Raw genomic sequence first — 15,633 nt, 5'->3', positions numbered from 1 at the left:
CTCAGCCTCCTGACTAGGTAGGATTACAGGTGCGAGCCACAGTTCAGAAGTTTCTAGTGAATTCTGGACTATGGTTTCTAAGACATGCACGCAGCCCTCTGCAGAGTAGAAATTCTTCACCCCCTCCCTCCCCACACACACCTTGTCTCCACAGCACTCCTTCAATAGCCTTTGGATAGATTAAGGAGAAACCAACCTGACATACATTTTCTAGTCTAGGAATAACCCTTTAGGTAACTAACTTGGCGCAGGGCCCAAAGTGAATGAACTTCTTTCGCCAGTGGATCCGCTGCTCCACCTAGTTCAAGTTATGACAGCTTCCAGATTTTGAGATCCTCCCAACAGGAGAGTGAGTGTAGTCTTCGCTTGAGGCTAGCTCAGGAATCCACAACCTTTCACCTACTTAAAGAAAATTTCACAGACTATCTAAATAATGCCTTGGTTTAAGATGTGCGGAGGGGAAGGGAGGGGAGGGAGGGTTACTTCTCTTATGACTAGGGTAATGAATATCTTCTTATAGCACACAGTAGTTATTGTTTCAGTCATTTGTGTTCACTGGGAGTGTGTGTGTGTGTGTGTGTGTGTGTGTGTGTGTTGTTTTGTCTGCTGTGGGGAAAAAGACCTACCTCCACTTAAATACCTTTTCCTCCCAGTGTAGTGTCCAAAAGGAGCCATAAAGGCAAACTTAAAATACAGACCAATGGTTTGAGATGTCTCAGAACGTTCAAAATGTGCTTTGGAGTAAACTTTACCCTTTTAAAAACAAGTATCAAATTGCGAGGGCCTCGAGGAAAAGAATGGAGCTACAAAAGGGGTTAAAGGAAGCCCTGGCTAGAGAAATAATAATGGATCAGGCTTTGAGCTTTCGGAGCCTCTTCCCGCCACAGGCATTCCCGAACGACGTGTCGTTTTATTTGGCGAGATTGGTGCAAAAAAAAAAAAAAAAAACCCAAACAACCAAACACACCACCACCACCAAGATAACAAATCTAGTCCAGCGGAGAACTGCAACCTGAAAAAAAAACACGCATATTTGCCTCATGATCTATATGGAGATTTATGCATTAGAGCAATAAGTGCGTAGTTGCAGTGCTTTTGTATTTTTTATTTTCTAATCTTTTAACGGAAGGGGAGGGCGGTCTTTGCTGTGGGAGGGACGGCGCGGCCCCTGCAGACTCCCACTCCCCACGCCGCGAGGATGGCGGAGCCCGCTCCCTCCCATCCCCCCCGCCCGCGGCCGCCGCGTCGCTTTCTCCCCCCCCCCCCCCCCCCACCATCCTGGGCCGACTCCATCCCCGCCTCCCGCCGGCTGCGGCCCGGCCCGGCCTGGCTCGGCCCGGCTGGGGCTCCGCAGAATGACCTATAGTAACCCCGCCCCGCCCCCGGCCGCCGGCGGCGCGCTCCCCGGCCGGCTTGCCATAGGCTCAGCCCCGCACGCGCCACCGCCCGCGGGCCAATGGGCGGCGGCCTCTCTGCATATGCAACGAGCGCCGGCCCGGGCTGCGCGTCCCGGGTTCGGCTCAACAGACGCTGCTTAGCCGGCGCCGGGAGCGGACGCGGCGGTTGTGGCCGCGACGAGGGGGTGGAGGAGACGGAGGAGGAGGAGGAGGAGGTGGAGGAAGAGGGAGGAGGCAGCGGCTGCGGCGGCTGCGGCGGCGGCGGCCGGGGACGGAGCCTCGCGGTTGGTCGTCCGCTCGCGGCGCGGCCTGGCGCGGCGGCTGCGCTCCGACTTGTCGATCCCCTGCGAAGGCGACGCGGGCGCGGATCCTGCGGGGCGCCGGCAGGCCTGCGTGGGCCCGAGGTGGGAGGAACCGCGGCGGGCGGGCGGGTGAGTGGAGGCAGCGCCCGTTGTGGGGGCGACCCGGCTGGTGGTGGTCGAGGGCGGCGCGGCCTCCACGTGTGGCGGGGCCGGGCCTGAGGGGCGTCTCGGGGCGCGGGTCGGGACGCTTGCGGCCCAGGCCGGGGAGAAGCGGCGGGCGCCCACGCGGGGGGTCCCGGGAACCGCCACCGTCGGGGGGGGGGCTGCGGCTGTGGGGGCAGCTCAGGTGAGTGAGGGGTGCCTAGGTGTGCGGGGAGGGGGGTCAGGTGAGTGAGGGGTGCCTAGGTGTGCGGGGAGGGGGGTCAGGTGAGTGAGGGGTGCCTAGGTGTGCGGGGAGGGGGGTCAGGTGAGCGGAGGGGGCCCAGGTGAGCGGGGAGGGGGCCCAGGTGAACGGGGAGGGGGATCAGGTGAGCGGAGGAGCTGCGGTTCAGGTGAGCGGAGGGGGTCCTGCTGAGTGGAGGGGCCGGGGTGAGCGGTAGGGGGCCCCGGGTGAGGGGCGAGGGGCGGCCCGGGTGAGTGCGTGTGGGCCCCGCAGGCCCAGCGTCCCGGGACGGAGGTTGCCGGGCTCCACCCCCCCCCCCCCCGCCTCCGTTTCTCTTCCCTGCGCTGCGGGCCGGGGGGCCGGGTCGCCCACTGCGAACGAGACCGTGCTATGGCCACGAGTGGACTCCGGGCCGGGGGCGAGGGGCAGTGTCCCGAGTTGTCAGGGCCCTAGGGGCAGGAGAAAATAGGGCTGTGAGCTGGATCCACCCCGGTGTATTTTGGTCTGGACCCTCGCTGTGGTTGGGGACTGGGATGGAGACCCACGGTGAGCCGGCGGAGGGGAATGGGTTGCAGGTTGACTTTTTTTTTTTCCTACGTGTATTTTGATGACACACGAATGTGTCACACGAGGGAGCATCGAGGGAGACGAGGGAGATTGCTGCTCCCCACTAGCAGATGAGTCGGGTGGGTATTTATTGTCAGGCCCGTTTCACAGATGAGGATTCAGAGGCACAAATCGTACTGGTTTGCCCGGATAGTCTGGTTCTAGAACATGTTTTCCATCCAAGCTGTTGGATGTATAAACATATATGTGTGTATTTTCGCATGTATATATGTATATATTATGCTATATTTATCACATTGGATATTACACTTAAATATGTATATGTATATAATTTGTATATGGATATAATTTGTATATGCATATGTGCTATAGGCACACACATATATAATTATATTGGGCCCCTCCAAAATAGGAAGAGTAGAACAGTGTCTTGAAAATTATATGTAGGCCGTAGAGGGAATGGGGCTTTGTGAAAGTGGTTATGGCTGAATCATATGACAAATTGTTGGCATTTATTGAGCCAGGATTACACATCATAGGCCAGGAGCTTTATATGCACAATGTCTTCCTACCTTTAACAGTTCTCAGGACCTTGGTTAGTTATTCTCATTTTGACAGATGGAGAAGCGCCACTGTGGATAGTAGTCACTGGATCCAGATCGGAGGTGAGGGGAGAAGCTGAGGCTGAGATCAGCCTACCCAAATCCAGAGCTCTTTGATCCGGCCACTAGAGCAAGCAGCCTCTCCTTGGTGGCTGGTTGAATAGTTTCTACCATCGATTTTGGTTTGGGTGGCCAGAAAACTGTGTGGTGGTGGTGTTTTTTGAGATCATTGCAAACCTATTATGTGTCCCAGGCTGGTTCTGAGTGTTTCTGAGAGACTTATTCGAACATTTTGTTTTCAGGCCATCTTCCCTGTTCAGTTCTCATGTGCAGGGTTGAGGAAGGCTTTACTGGTCACTCTGGCTTGCTTATTTTTTCTCTGTAGATGTTTTCTGATTCCACTTGTGTTAAGTGTTGGTTCTGTGGGATGACTGTATGTTGGCAGTAGACAAAATGGCCCATTGGACTGAAGGTCAAGGTGACAAATGATCAATGCTTTGAATGGGGGTACAGTCTGGGTTTGTAAGACATTGGACTGAGTGCATATTTGAGTAAAATGTCCTTGAAGAAAGGGAAGGAGAATTGAAGGACAAATTGTGAGAAGAAACCAACTAGCTCATTCTTCAATGAGTTGATTGCTCTGTCACTACCTTCTGTTACTTGTCAACCTGCCTTGGTGGCTGGATATACAGCAGGAACTGGTGTGGCCTGGGCCCCGAGGCAGGTAGCAGACTCCAAGCAAGTGATCTTACAGATAAATGTGTGATTACAAGTTATGTTACATGCAATAAAAGAAAGATTGAGCAAATGATTATAATCAAGATTGTGATTAAAACGGAAATTTAGGGAGCTTTTTAGACTTGAAAAGGTAAAATTTTACTAGATGATAGTCTTACATTCTGAGGCTGTAATTAAATGTAACACTAGACTTTTTTTTTTTCAGCCAGTTCTGGGGCTTGAACTCAGAACCTGGGCACTGTCCCTGGCTTCCTTTTGCTCCAGGTTAGCACTCTACCACTTGATCCACAGTGCCACTTTCTGTGTATGTGGTGCTGAGGAATTGAACCCAGGGCTTCATGCCTGCTAGGCAAGCGCTCTACCTCTAAGCCACATTCTCCTTTGAGAACTTTACAGCAAGGATAATTTTTTCATTTTGATTTCTGTTCCTATCTAGACTGTCATTTCAGCTGACATTGCTAGATATGTAAATGAGACAAACTTTCTCCAGTCATCCTTTTTTCAGAATACTTAACCATTCTCATAATACTTATTATATTTCCCCCCTGAGGAACATTTGAGAAGTGAGAATCTTTTATGTGAGATTTGCTAGGCCAAAGGTCAGAGTCATTCTGATCTGATTGTCTGGAAACACATAGGTATGTTTTTAATCTTAGGAAAACAACACCTTAATTACGAGATATATCCAGTGTAGTTTACACTATATGGAGTAATCCAACTTAAAATTCGTAGCTTGCAGGCAAAGCACCCTGGCATGAATTGGGAAATGTAAACTGTTAAGTACATAAATATTTCAGGTGTGTATGAATGAAAACAATACAAAGAATTTGCTGCATTACATTTCCTGAATGGCAGCTGTAAAACACTGCCCTTAGGTGTCCCTACCATGTAGGATTAAAAACAAAGACAGATGTGACATAGTCCCTGCTTGTAGACTGCTACTTTAGTGACTATTAATATTCATATTTGAGGGTTTTTCTCATGTTTACTTGTTTGGTTCTTATAAGAGATTGATATGATGGACAGCTATGTTGAGAAAGAGATTTTGGATGTGAACTTGTTCATGCTTGGTAGTAGTGTGTGAGATGAGAAGTGGAGATGTGGAGTCATTAGTAGGTCTCAGACACAACTGAAGGACAGTGCAGTGCATGTGCTATTTTCTGAGCTGTGGCTTGATGGGAGAGGATGTAAGGAGAGCACGACTGGCTGGCTGGGCGCCAATGGCTCACTCATATCTGTAGTTGTAGTGCACGTGCATACACACACAGTAAAGAACTGTTCCGTCAGTACTGCCATTTGTTGAATTTGCTGCTTTCGTGCTCAGAACTGGGCTCCAGGATGTTGTGGGATCAATGTGGAGGGGATAGCTGTGACCGTGGGCATGTTTGAGGCTGGTTGCCTGTGGAGGAATGGTAGAATAAGACCTGAAGGCCCAGGATGGTGCTAGGGAGAGCAGGCTGAGTGTGCAAAGGACATAGGAAGGAGTGGCATATTAATACTTTTGTGTGGTGTAACCAAAATAGTTGTCAGAAGCAATCGAAAGGAGGATGGATTGAGTAGGGCTCACTGGGTGTAGAGGTCAGTCCCTTGTGGCAAGGGGGGCTTTGGGAAAGCAGTGCAGTCTCACATCATGGTGGCCAGGAAGCAGAGGAAGGGGGGAGTTCAGGAAGGTGCGGGGGCAAGACTTAGAGCCCCAAGAACATGTCCTCAGCCACCTACTTCCTCCGAAGGCCCACCTCCTACTTTCACCAGTTTGCAATAATACTATCATACTAGTAAGCCAGCAAGAGATTAATTCATTGATTAGGTCAGCATCCTCCTGATCTGATTGTCTCTGGAAACATAGAATGCTTTACTCATCTCCTGGGTGTTCTTAATCCAATCAAGTTGACAATGAAGATTAACCATCACAAGTGACCAGTAAAGTTAGAGGACACCAGAAGCAGATGTCCTTGCAGGGAAAGAGTGTGGTGGAATGCTCCTAGGAGAAGAGATTTGGACCACCCATCCCATTGGATGTTAGCCCAATGAAGGTTGTGGGTCACCTGAAGAAATACTTATCAGGTGGTAGGGTGGGGATGGTGAACAAACAGGCTCTGTGGAAATGGATACCATATGTACATAGGAAACACTCCCAAGAATTTTGATTTCAGCATGTTTAAACCTTGAAGAAGGGATAGGCTTGCTTCTTGAGAGAAGGTTGAAGGTAGATTAGAAAGCTTTCCTTGCTTATGTGGTGATCATGAGAGGATAGCAAAAGATCCAAAGCACAAGTGAGCCTTTACCCAGGAGACAGGCTTGTGGTTGGCTATTTAAATCAGTCAGTGCTTTGATCTTGGAGCCCTAAGCACATCTCTTCAACTTTCGAGAACTGTTGAATTCCTAAAAATTAGCCCTTTTAGCTGACTGATGACCCAGTGTTTCTTTCACAAAAACCACACCACAGAAACTTGGTATGAGACTGATTTAGTGTGTGGTTTTGTTTTGACACAATAGACTACCCCACAATATACTTGTCTCTGACTTTTGATTATAGTTTCTCTTTCTGAAAAAGGAGATATAAGTGTTAAGTCTTTGATTCAGTCCCTACATAAATATTTAGTTTCATAAGAAAAGGTTTTCAGTCTCCTTTTATCTTCCTGGTCTTTTAGTGCTTCAGATCTTTTTTTTTTAGTTTTAGCATTGGTCATTACTAGAATATGTTTATAAGTCTACCTCTAGTGTTTCCCACTTAGAAGGATGATTGGGCTTATTAATTCATCTGTTATTTCTTTGGAATTGAAGATACTTAAATTTTTGGATAAGTCACTTCCAAATCTGTTCAATTGTTTTAAAAGATATTTGTTATAACTATATAGAAGGGTTTGATGCATTCAATCACTATTTTTGTATAGTACTAGGATTTGAACTCAGGGCCTATTCTTGCTAGGTAGGCAAGGCAGTCTACTACTTGGGCCTGCCCCTAGCCCTTTTTGCTTTAGTTATTTTGGGGATGAGTTTTATGTTTTATGTACCAGGTATGGTCTGGACTGTAATCCTTCTCTTTATGCGTACACCACTGTGCCCAGCTTTTTAATGGGGTTGAGGTAGAATCTGGAGGATTTTTTTGCCCACTCTGGCTCTCAACTCACAATCTGTGCCTTTAGAGTAACTTGGATTACAGTCCTGAGCCTCCTCACCCAGCTTCATTCATGTATTTATGCAGTGCCTGCTTTGCAAGTCTCTGGGACTTTGGAACTGATTGAGAGATAGTTCCAGCTTTCAAAGAACTCACAGAAGGAAGGAAGTGGATGAACAAAAACATTAAGGGATGATGATAACAGAAGAAGGCACATGAGCAGATATGTTACAGTGTAGTATAATCAGCGCAGCCGGGAGAGCTGTGAGAGTTGTGAGAAAATATAGAAACAGTGCCGAGCAGGCACAGAGCAGGCGATGAAAAGAGTCTGCAGTGGAGGAGAAGCCAGGGTTTCCAAGATGAATTTGAGTTCTTTCTACCAGGTGAACCAGAAAATAAAATGTTTTGCTTTAATTTGGACCAGGAGTGTGTGTGTGTGTGTGTGTGTGTGTGTGTGTGTGTGTATGCACATGAATAGATAATGTGCACAGTGGAAATAATATTATTGTGTAATATTGTCTGGAAAATGATTTTCTTACTATCTTTTTTTGTTGTTGTTAGTTCTAGGGCTTGAACTCAGGGCCTGAGCACTGTCCCTGGCTTCTTTTTGCTCACTTGAGCCACAGCGCCTCTTCTGGCTCTTTTCTATATATGTGGTGCTGGGGACTCGAACCCAGGGCTTCATGCATGCTAGGCACGCACTCTACCACTAAGCTACATTCCCACCCCCTTTATGTCTTAACAGTTGCTCAAGAGTTAAAAGCTGCCCACTTTTTCCCTGTTTTGCTTAACCTCCCCCCACCTCCCAATTTGGTGCAGAAAGACATTTATGTTGTGTTTTTTCTGATACAAAGCCTAGCTTTTTTTCCTTCTTCTTCTTTTCTTCTTCTTCTTTTTTTTTTTTTTTTAACTAAGGGTATTTGAAATACCCTTAGCATCGAGCATTTTATAGCATCCTGTAGACAGGTACTGTTCTGATTTTTTTTTCCTTCTTAATCATTTTAAGAGATAACAGGAGTAGTATAGGTGACATGCCTGAGGTTGTAAATTTCATTCCTGAGTTCATGCTTATAACCAGGCGCTGCACCTCTAGGGCAGCCCTCTGGCTTGAAGGTTACTTGACTTGCTAAGGCATGATTAGATATGGGAAGGAGCTGTGAGATGATGTGGGGCAATTTTGCTGTTTCCCCCGGCCCCCCCCCCCCAATGTCTCCCCTTTTACAATAGAAATCAGGCCCATAGCCTGGGCTGAGGTGTACATGGGGTAGGTTTATTCTGCTCCTATTTTTATACAGTGTAAGAACACTGTGGACTTAGAACTTAGTTGTAGAGTGCTGCCTAGCATGCATGAAGCCTTGAGTTCCATTCCTCAGTGCCACATAAATGGAAAAAGCCAGGAGTGGCGCTGTGGTTCAAGTGATAGAGTGCTATCCTTGAGCAAAAGAAGCTTCTGGGATAGTGTGCAGGTTCTGAGTTCAGTCTCCAGGACTGGCAAAACAAACAGAACACAGCCTATGGTAAGTACCTAGAGGCCTTGGTGTCTTGTTTTAATTGCAAAGGTTTTTTTTTTTGTGTTTTTTTTTGGCCAGTCCTGGGGCTTGGACTCAGGGCCTGAGCACTGTCCCTGGCTTCTTTTTCTCAAGGCTAGCACTCTACCACTTGAGCCACAGCGCCACTTCTGGCTTTTTCTATATATGTGATGCTGAGGAATTGAACCCAAGGCTTCATGTACACGAGGTAAGCACTCTTAACACTAGGCCATATTCCTAGCCCCTAATTTCTTAGGATGTGTATTTGTGGAATTAAATTGGGTTTTTGCATGTCTGAAAATTTCTTTATTCTACTTGAAATGGATGAGTTTAATTGGAAATTTTAAGTTATATTCCCTCAAGACTTTCATGGTTTTAGGGATTGTGCTAGGCAAGTGCAGTACTATTGGAAATATATCTCAAAGAGTTTGAGACATTTATTTTTGTTTTGTTTTGTTTTTTTTGGCCAGTCCTGGGCCTTGGACTCAGGGCCTGAGCACTGTCCCTGGCTTCTTCCCGCTCAAGGCTAGCACTCTGCCACTTGAGCCACAGCGCCGCTTCTGGCCGTTTTCTGTATATGTGGTGCTGGGGAATCGAACCTAGGGCCTCGTGTATCCGAGGCAGGCACTCTTGCCACTAGGCTATATCCCCAGCCCTGAGTTTGAGACATTTAAAGCATGGTTCATAACACCTAGCTTTTAGTGTTGCTGTCATAATTTTTTTTTTTTTTGCCAGTCCTGGGCCTTGGACTCAGGGCCTGAGCACTGTCCCTGGCTTCTTCCGGCTCAAGGCTAGCACTCTGCCTCTTGAGCCACAGCGCCGCTTCTGGCCGTTTTCTGTATATGTGGTGCTGGGGAATCGAACCTAGGGCCTCGTGTATCCGAGGCAGGCACTCTTGCCACTAGGCTAAATCCCCAGCCCCTGTTGCTGTCATAATTTGATGGTTCTTGATTCTGTACAAGAATGGTGACCATCTTACCCTGATGTATCTGTGTTACCCTGATGTATCTGGGACAAAATCACACCCTTAAATTATACCTCTTTTTGCCCTGAGAATCCTCCTTATTGATCATTGATATTTGTAGATGACTTGCTATATATTTTTATATATATATATATATATATATATATATATATATATATATATATATATGACATTTTGTGGGGCGACTTTTAGGATTCTTAGTCCTGCTCCTTTAGGATATTGCTTAGTCTTGTTTAGAGGCCAGTTATCTTTTTCCTTTATTCATCTGCTTAGATCTTCAAATCTGAATTCTACTGTATTGTCAGTTTTGGGTTATTTTTACTACAGAATGCTTCAGTAATTTGTTTCCTGCTTATCTTTTTTTTGTCTTTGTGGAACTTCTTGTAGTGGAACTTGGGAAGATGTCAAAGAATTTGACTACTCATCTCTTTTTGCTTTTTTCTTTCTTTTTTTTTTTTTTTCCTGTCCTGGAGCTTGAACTCAGGGCTTGAGCACTGTTACTGGCTTCTTTTTGCTCAAGGCTAGCACTCTACCACTTGAACCACAGCGCCACTTCTGGCCTTTTCTATGTATATGGTGCTGAGGAATCGAACCCAGGGTTTCATGTATATGAGGCAAGCACTCTGTATTTTTTTTAATTTCAGTTGTTGTTAGTCATTCCCAAGAACTTTTTCTCAGTGTTTTTCTTCTGTAGAGCATCTCAGTCTTGGTTCATGATTAATAGCATTTCTCTTGCAAAGAATGTTAATTACATATACATACTTACAATCTCTTTCCATTTGTTGGTAACCTATTTCCATTGAAATACTGCTTTCCCTTTTCGTTCTTTTTCTTTTTTTGTATTTCTGGAACTTGATTCTAGAGCCTTGTGCATGCTAGGTAAGCACTCTACTCTTGGGTCTTGTCTCTTTTATAAAGATTTTTCTCCCTTTTCTGGTGATCTAGGTGTTTAATTCTAAAATGGGTTCCCTGTTTCTAGTTTCTTTTTTACACTAATCAGTCATAAACATTGGCACCAGGTTTATCCCTATGAAGTAGTGATTCTGTCATTCTCAGACATGAACATTGGAGGTTCTTCCATCCAGGTACTTGGTTGCCGTTTGCGCCAAAGATCACTGCATACATTCCCAGCTGTGGACAGGGAAGACTGCTTCCTAAGCCTGCTGCAACAAACTACTACAGTTTGGTAGCTTTAAACAAAAGAAATGCACTCTATTACATAGTTACTGTAAGCCGGAAGTTCAGATCAGTACTCCACTCAGCGGAGGCTTGCTGCTCCTGGAGGCTCTAGAGAAGGATCTGTTTTTCATTGCTTCTAGTTCTGGTGGTTGCTGGCATTTTTGTGGGCCAATCCAGTCTTCTGGCCAGTGTAGTGTCTTCAGCGCTTTCTACTGTGTCTTCCATCATAATCTGTTTGTCAAATCTCTGCTATTCCCTTACGTTGGATACATGTGATGGTTTTTAGGAACCACCAAATGATCCATTATTGTCTTCTTGCTATATGATTCTTAATTTAATCACACGCGAAATGATCTATTATTGTCTTCTTGCTGTGTAGTTACTAATTTAAGCACATCTTTAAAGATCTTTTACACAGTTAGCACTTCAGGTTTTAGGGACTAGAGCCTGACCTGCCTACTTACTGCATATACTTAGTTTCTTGGATTTCCTTTTTTTTTGTATGTGCTTCTGATGTTATTATTGCCCACGGCTATTGTTCTACTTGATAATATGCTTTGACTTTGCTCATAGTGACTTCCTTCAACTTTGCTTAACTTTGTCTTGTGTAAGCATCCTTATACTTCTCTAGTAGTACTTTTAGTGTTAAAACAAGTTGTCTTGTTAGGCTTAATAGTGGACTAGGAACTTTTTTGGTGTACTGTGGTCTCATTCTCAGAATGAAGAAGCATCAGGCCTGGAGTGGAGTAGAAATTTAGCAAATATTTATTGAAGAGACTCTTAACACTTGTTCTTATTTGAATATAGTTGAATACTCTAAGAGAGTCTGTCACCTTGAACCATTTAATTAACAAAACAAAGTAGGCCAAAGTAAGTACACTCTTGGCAAACTTCTTAGGGATTTTCTAGGTCATAGGCGTTTATGTTTTGAGCTTTTGCTGGCTGCTGCCAAATTGCCCTAAGCTAGCTGTGGCCAGGAGTTGTCTGGTTCCGTACATTCTTGCCAACATTTGCAGTTTTTATTTCAAAAAATCTGATGGGTGAAATAAAGCTGCCTCTTTTGCATTTCCTTGATAACTAAGGAAGCTATTTCATTACTTACTGGACATGCATATTTTTTTCTGTGAATTTTTGGGTAATATACAGAGCCAACTTATACTTTTTATTTAGAAATTCTACAACTAAGCATATGAATTGATTCTATATGGTGATAGATATGTAGAGGCTGTCATAGAAAAAAGTAAAGGAAGGTGGGGGCTGGTGGCTGATTCCTCTAATCCTAGCTAGCTATTCAGGAGGCTGAGATCTGAGGTTCATGGTTCAAGTTCATTTTTCCAGGCAGGAGAGTCTGTGAGACTCTTACCTTCAATTAAACACCAAAAAACCAGAAGTAGAGCTATGGTTTGAGCAAAAAAGCTCAGCGACAGTGCCCAGGCCCTGAACTCAAGCGCCAGGACTGGCACAAAACACTGTGTATACATATGTAAATTAGCAAAGGAATTTATAAGAGGTTTTAAGAATTGGAGCAGGGATTTTGAACTCACATATTTGTTTGCTTATAAAAAAGCAATATGTAAGTTCTATAAGGTGAGGATGGGGGTGGTCATTGTGACATTTCAGCACATGTATAAATGTATTCTAGTCAGTCTTATCCCCCATCCCTCTCTCTACTTCCCCCTCTAAAATAAATTCAGGGTCTCATTGTTTTATTTTTATATATGAAAATGAATTAGTTTCATCAACATACAAGGCTTTACAGCCTTTTTCTTTCCCGTGTACATTTGGCTACCTTGCAAGGAATGAAGAAATGAATAATGAAGCAGTAACATGTATTCTAGCTTACTGTAATACTAGCTAGTAAGGGGAGGGGGGAAGTGTGGGGAAAAATGAAGGAGGAGGTAACAAGTTCAACAAGAAATGTACTCACTGCCTTACATATGAAATTGTAACCCCTCTGTACTTCACTTTGAAAATAAAGGAAAAAAAAAAGAATACTACCTAGTAAGCTCTATCTACTACCTCTGAATTTGGGCTGACATTAAAATATTTCAGGGCTGGGAATATGGCCTAGTGGCAAGAGTGTTTGCCTCCCATACTTGAAGCACTGGGTTCAGTTCCCCAGGACCACATATACAGAAAATGGCCAGAAGTGGCGCTGTGGCTCAAGTGGCAGAGTGCTAGCCTTGAGCAAAAAGAAGCCAGGGACAGTGCTCAGGCCCTGAGTCCAAAAGCCCCAGAGCTGGCAAAAAAAAAAAAAAAAAAAAAAAAAAAAAATTCAGTATTTTATTTCATTTTTATTTATATTTTGACCAGTCTAGGGGCTTGAACTCAGGGCCTGGGCACTGTCCCTGGCTTGTTTTGTTTTGCTCAAGGCTAGCACTCTACCACTTAAGCCACAGTACTACTTCCACCCTTTTCTGTTTATGTGGTGCTGAGGAATTGAACCCAGGGTTTTATACATGCTAGCTAAGCATTCTATCACTAAGCTGCATTCCTAGCCCTTAATATTTTAATAAATGGCTACATTGCTGAAAACTTAGCTGTTTGCTTTACAGGTGACCGAGGAAATCATTGATATAATACATAGATATGTTTTATAAATAATACTACTGTGTATAACCTTACTGCTTAGTATTCCATGATGGGTTAATAAACTCAAATTATGTATGTGTGTGTGTCTGTCTGTGTATGTTTCTGTGGAGGGTCCTGGAGCTTGTGCTGTTCGTGAACTTTTTTACTCAAGGCTAGAGCTCTACCTCTTGAGCCACAATTCTGCTTCTGGCTTTTTGGCTCAGTGGAGACAAGTGTCCCGTGGTCTTTCCTGCCTGTGCTGGTTTCAGCCAAAATCCTCAGGTCTCAGCCACCTGAGAAACTAGGATTACTGTTGTGAGCCACTGGCTCCTGGCGAGTATACTAAACTTGTTAAAAATAAGGGTTATATGCCATTTGCTGGTATATATTGGTGTTTTCAGAAAACCTTTCCAGAAAACCTTTATAGGAAACTGAATTTTATTATTTATTTATTTATTTATTATTATTTTTTTGTTTTGGCCAGTCCTGGGCCGTGAACTCAGGGCCTGAGCACTGTTCCTGGCTTCTTTTTTGTTCAAGGCTAGCACTCTGCCACTTGAGCCACAGCGCCACTTCTGGCCATTTTCTGTATATGTGGTGCTGAGGAATCAAACCCAGGGCCTCATGTATACGAGGCAAGCACTCTTGCCACTAGGCCATATTCCCAGCCTCAGGAAAGTGAATTTTAGAAATAAAATATCTTAAGGGAAAAGTTGATATTTGGCTTTGATTAGATTATGAATAATAACTTGTCTTTTTTTTTTTTTGACAGCCCTTGAAGTTAAAGGAGTATTCTGAGAAAGCACGAGTACCTACCACCGTTGTCAATTGGTAAAATGTATTCTTTTAATTATAAGATTTGTTTCTTGGTGCTAGTCCTGGGGCTTGAACTCGGCTTGTTGGCTCAGTCCCTCAGTGTCTGTGCGTCTATGAAATTGTGCCTCAGTCACCCCGTAGCCTTCCTCACCACCAGGCATGTAGGTGTGTTTACTTTCATACCTACAAGTGCATTTGCTTGTCTGCCTCTCCCAGGGAAGGTGTGCCTTCCATGAGCGCAGAGGCGGAAGCTGCTTTATCCAGTATTTAGAGCAGTATCCAACACAGTAAAGCTTCAGTAAGTCTCAAGAGTGACAAGAACTTAGGACCGTACTTTACTGCCTGTCTCCCCGTTGTACCTGCTTAAATCAGCAAGTTGAAAAAAGTCAGTTTTATATGCTTGTCAATCCCAGTTACTTGCCTAGAAGGAGAATGGCTTGGTGCTGGAAAGAGTGGAGTGCTAAGTCAGTACTGGGTGCTACCAGAGCCTTCACGTAGACTGTGGCTATAGCAGAATACTGAAGACAAGGAAGTGCGGTGTCTTACTCATTTTCTTCCCTCTGTGGCCTCTTCTGGAAGTGCTCTGGGTACTTTGGGTTAGCGTGGAATAGCCACCTGTTGACAGTATGTGGTGGCATCTTCTCTGTGGAATTCTGTAGTAAATGGTGACATGGTACGGCTGTGTCTCCTTGCAAGTAATAGTACATTGTGGTCAATAACTCCTATTGTATTGAAAGAAAAACAACAAAAACAAACCTTAATTTGGCTCACTTACGATGAAGATATTTTCTTAAAGTGATTTTGAACTAATGTCTGTCTCCTTTTTTTTAGATTCTTGTTGCAGTCTATTCTACTTTGAACACCTATGAATAACCACGCATCTTCAACACCATCTACCATGAAGTTAAAACAGACCATCAATCCCATTCTTTTATTTTTCATACATATAATAATATCACTTTACACAATTCTAACATACATTCCATTTTATTTCTTATCTGAGTCAAGACAAGAGAAATCAGACCAAATTAAAGCAAAGCCTGTAAATACGAAGCCTGACTCTGCATACAGATCTATTCATAGTTTGGATCATTTGGCTTCCATATTATACCCGGGATGTGATACACTAGAGAAAGTTTTTATGTACGCAAAAAACAAATTTAAGAACAAAAGACTCTTGGGAACACGTGAAATTTTAAATGAGGAAGATGAAATACAACCAAATGGGAAAATCTTTAAAAAGGTAAGATGATCTTTCGTTGCCTTTTCATCTTCTCTGTCCAAAGTGTATGTTCCAAAATTCAGGAATGGTGGTGAAGCATGAGGTGAGCACTATTGTAGGAGAAGCTGCTGTTGTAGGGAAGGGGGACTGGATTGTGCATTGGTGTCTATACATCAGCACTGAAGTGTCCTGAATTTTCTGGAAAACAGTAAGAATGTTCCCTTT

General features: G+C 44.4%; 1 protein-coding gene and 1 pseudogene across 1 annotated transcript in view; one reads left to right on the top strand and one right to left on the bottom strand.

The window, feature by feature from the left end:
- Window positions 1-1,652: 1,652 nt before the first annotated feature.
- The window catches only part of Acsl3 (acyl-CoA synthetase long chain family member 3), a 39,418-nt gene continuing 25,437 nt past the window's right edge, over window positions 1,653-15,633 (top strand). Inside the window, exons 1-3 of the mRNA XM_048344666.1 lie at window positions 1,653-1,801; window positions 14,144-14,201; window positions 15,018-15,429. Of these exons, the coding sequence (XP_048200623.1) occupies window positions 15,052-15,429 (378 nt within the window). The 5' untranslated portion in view covers window positions 1,653-1,801; window positions 14,144-14,201; window positions 15,018-15,051. The remainder of the gene's footprint in view (window positions 1,802-14,143; window positions 14,202-15,017; window positions 15,430-15,633) is intronic.
- LOC125350945 lies at window positions 8,311-8,427 on the bottom strand (annotated as a pseudogene).

The sequence above is a fragment of the Perognathus longimembris genome, chromosome 4 (assembly GCF_023159225.1).
Source record: "Perognathus longimembris pacificus isolate PPM17 chromosome 4, ASM2315922v1, whole genome shotgun sequence".
Lineage (NCBI taxonomy): Eukaryota > Metazoa > Chordata > Mammalia > Rodentia > Heteromyidae > Perognathus > Perognathus longimembris.
This window is presented reverse-complemented; position numbering and strand designations above follow the sequence as displayed.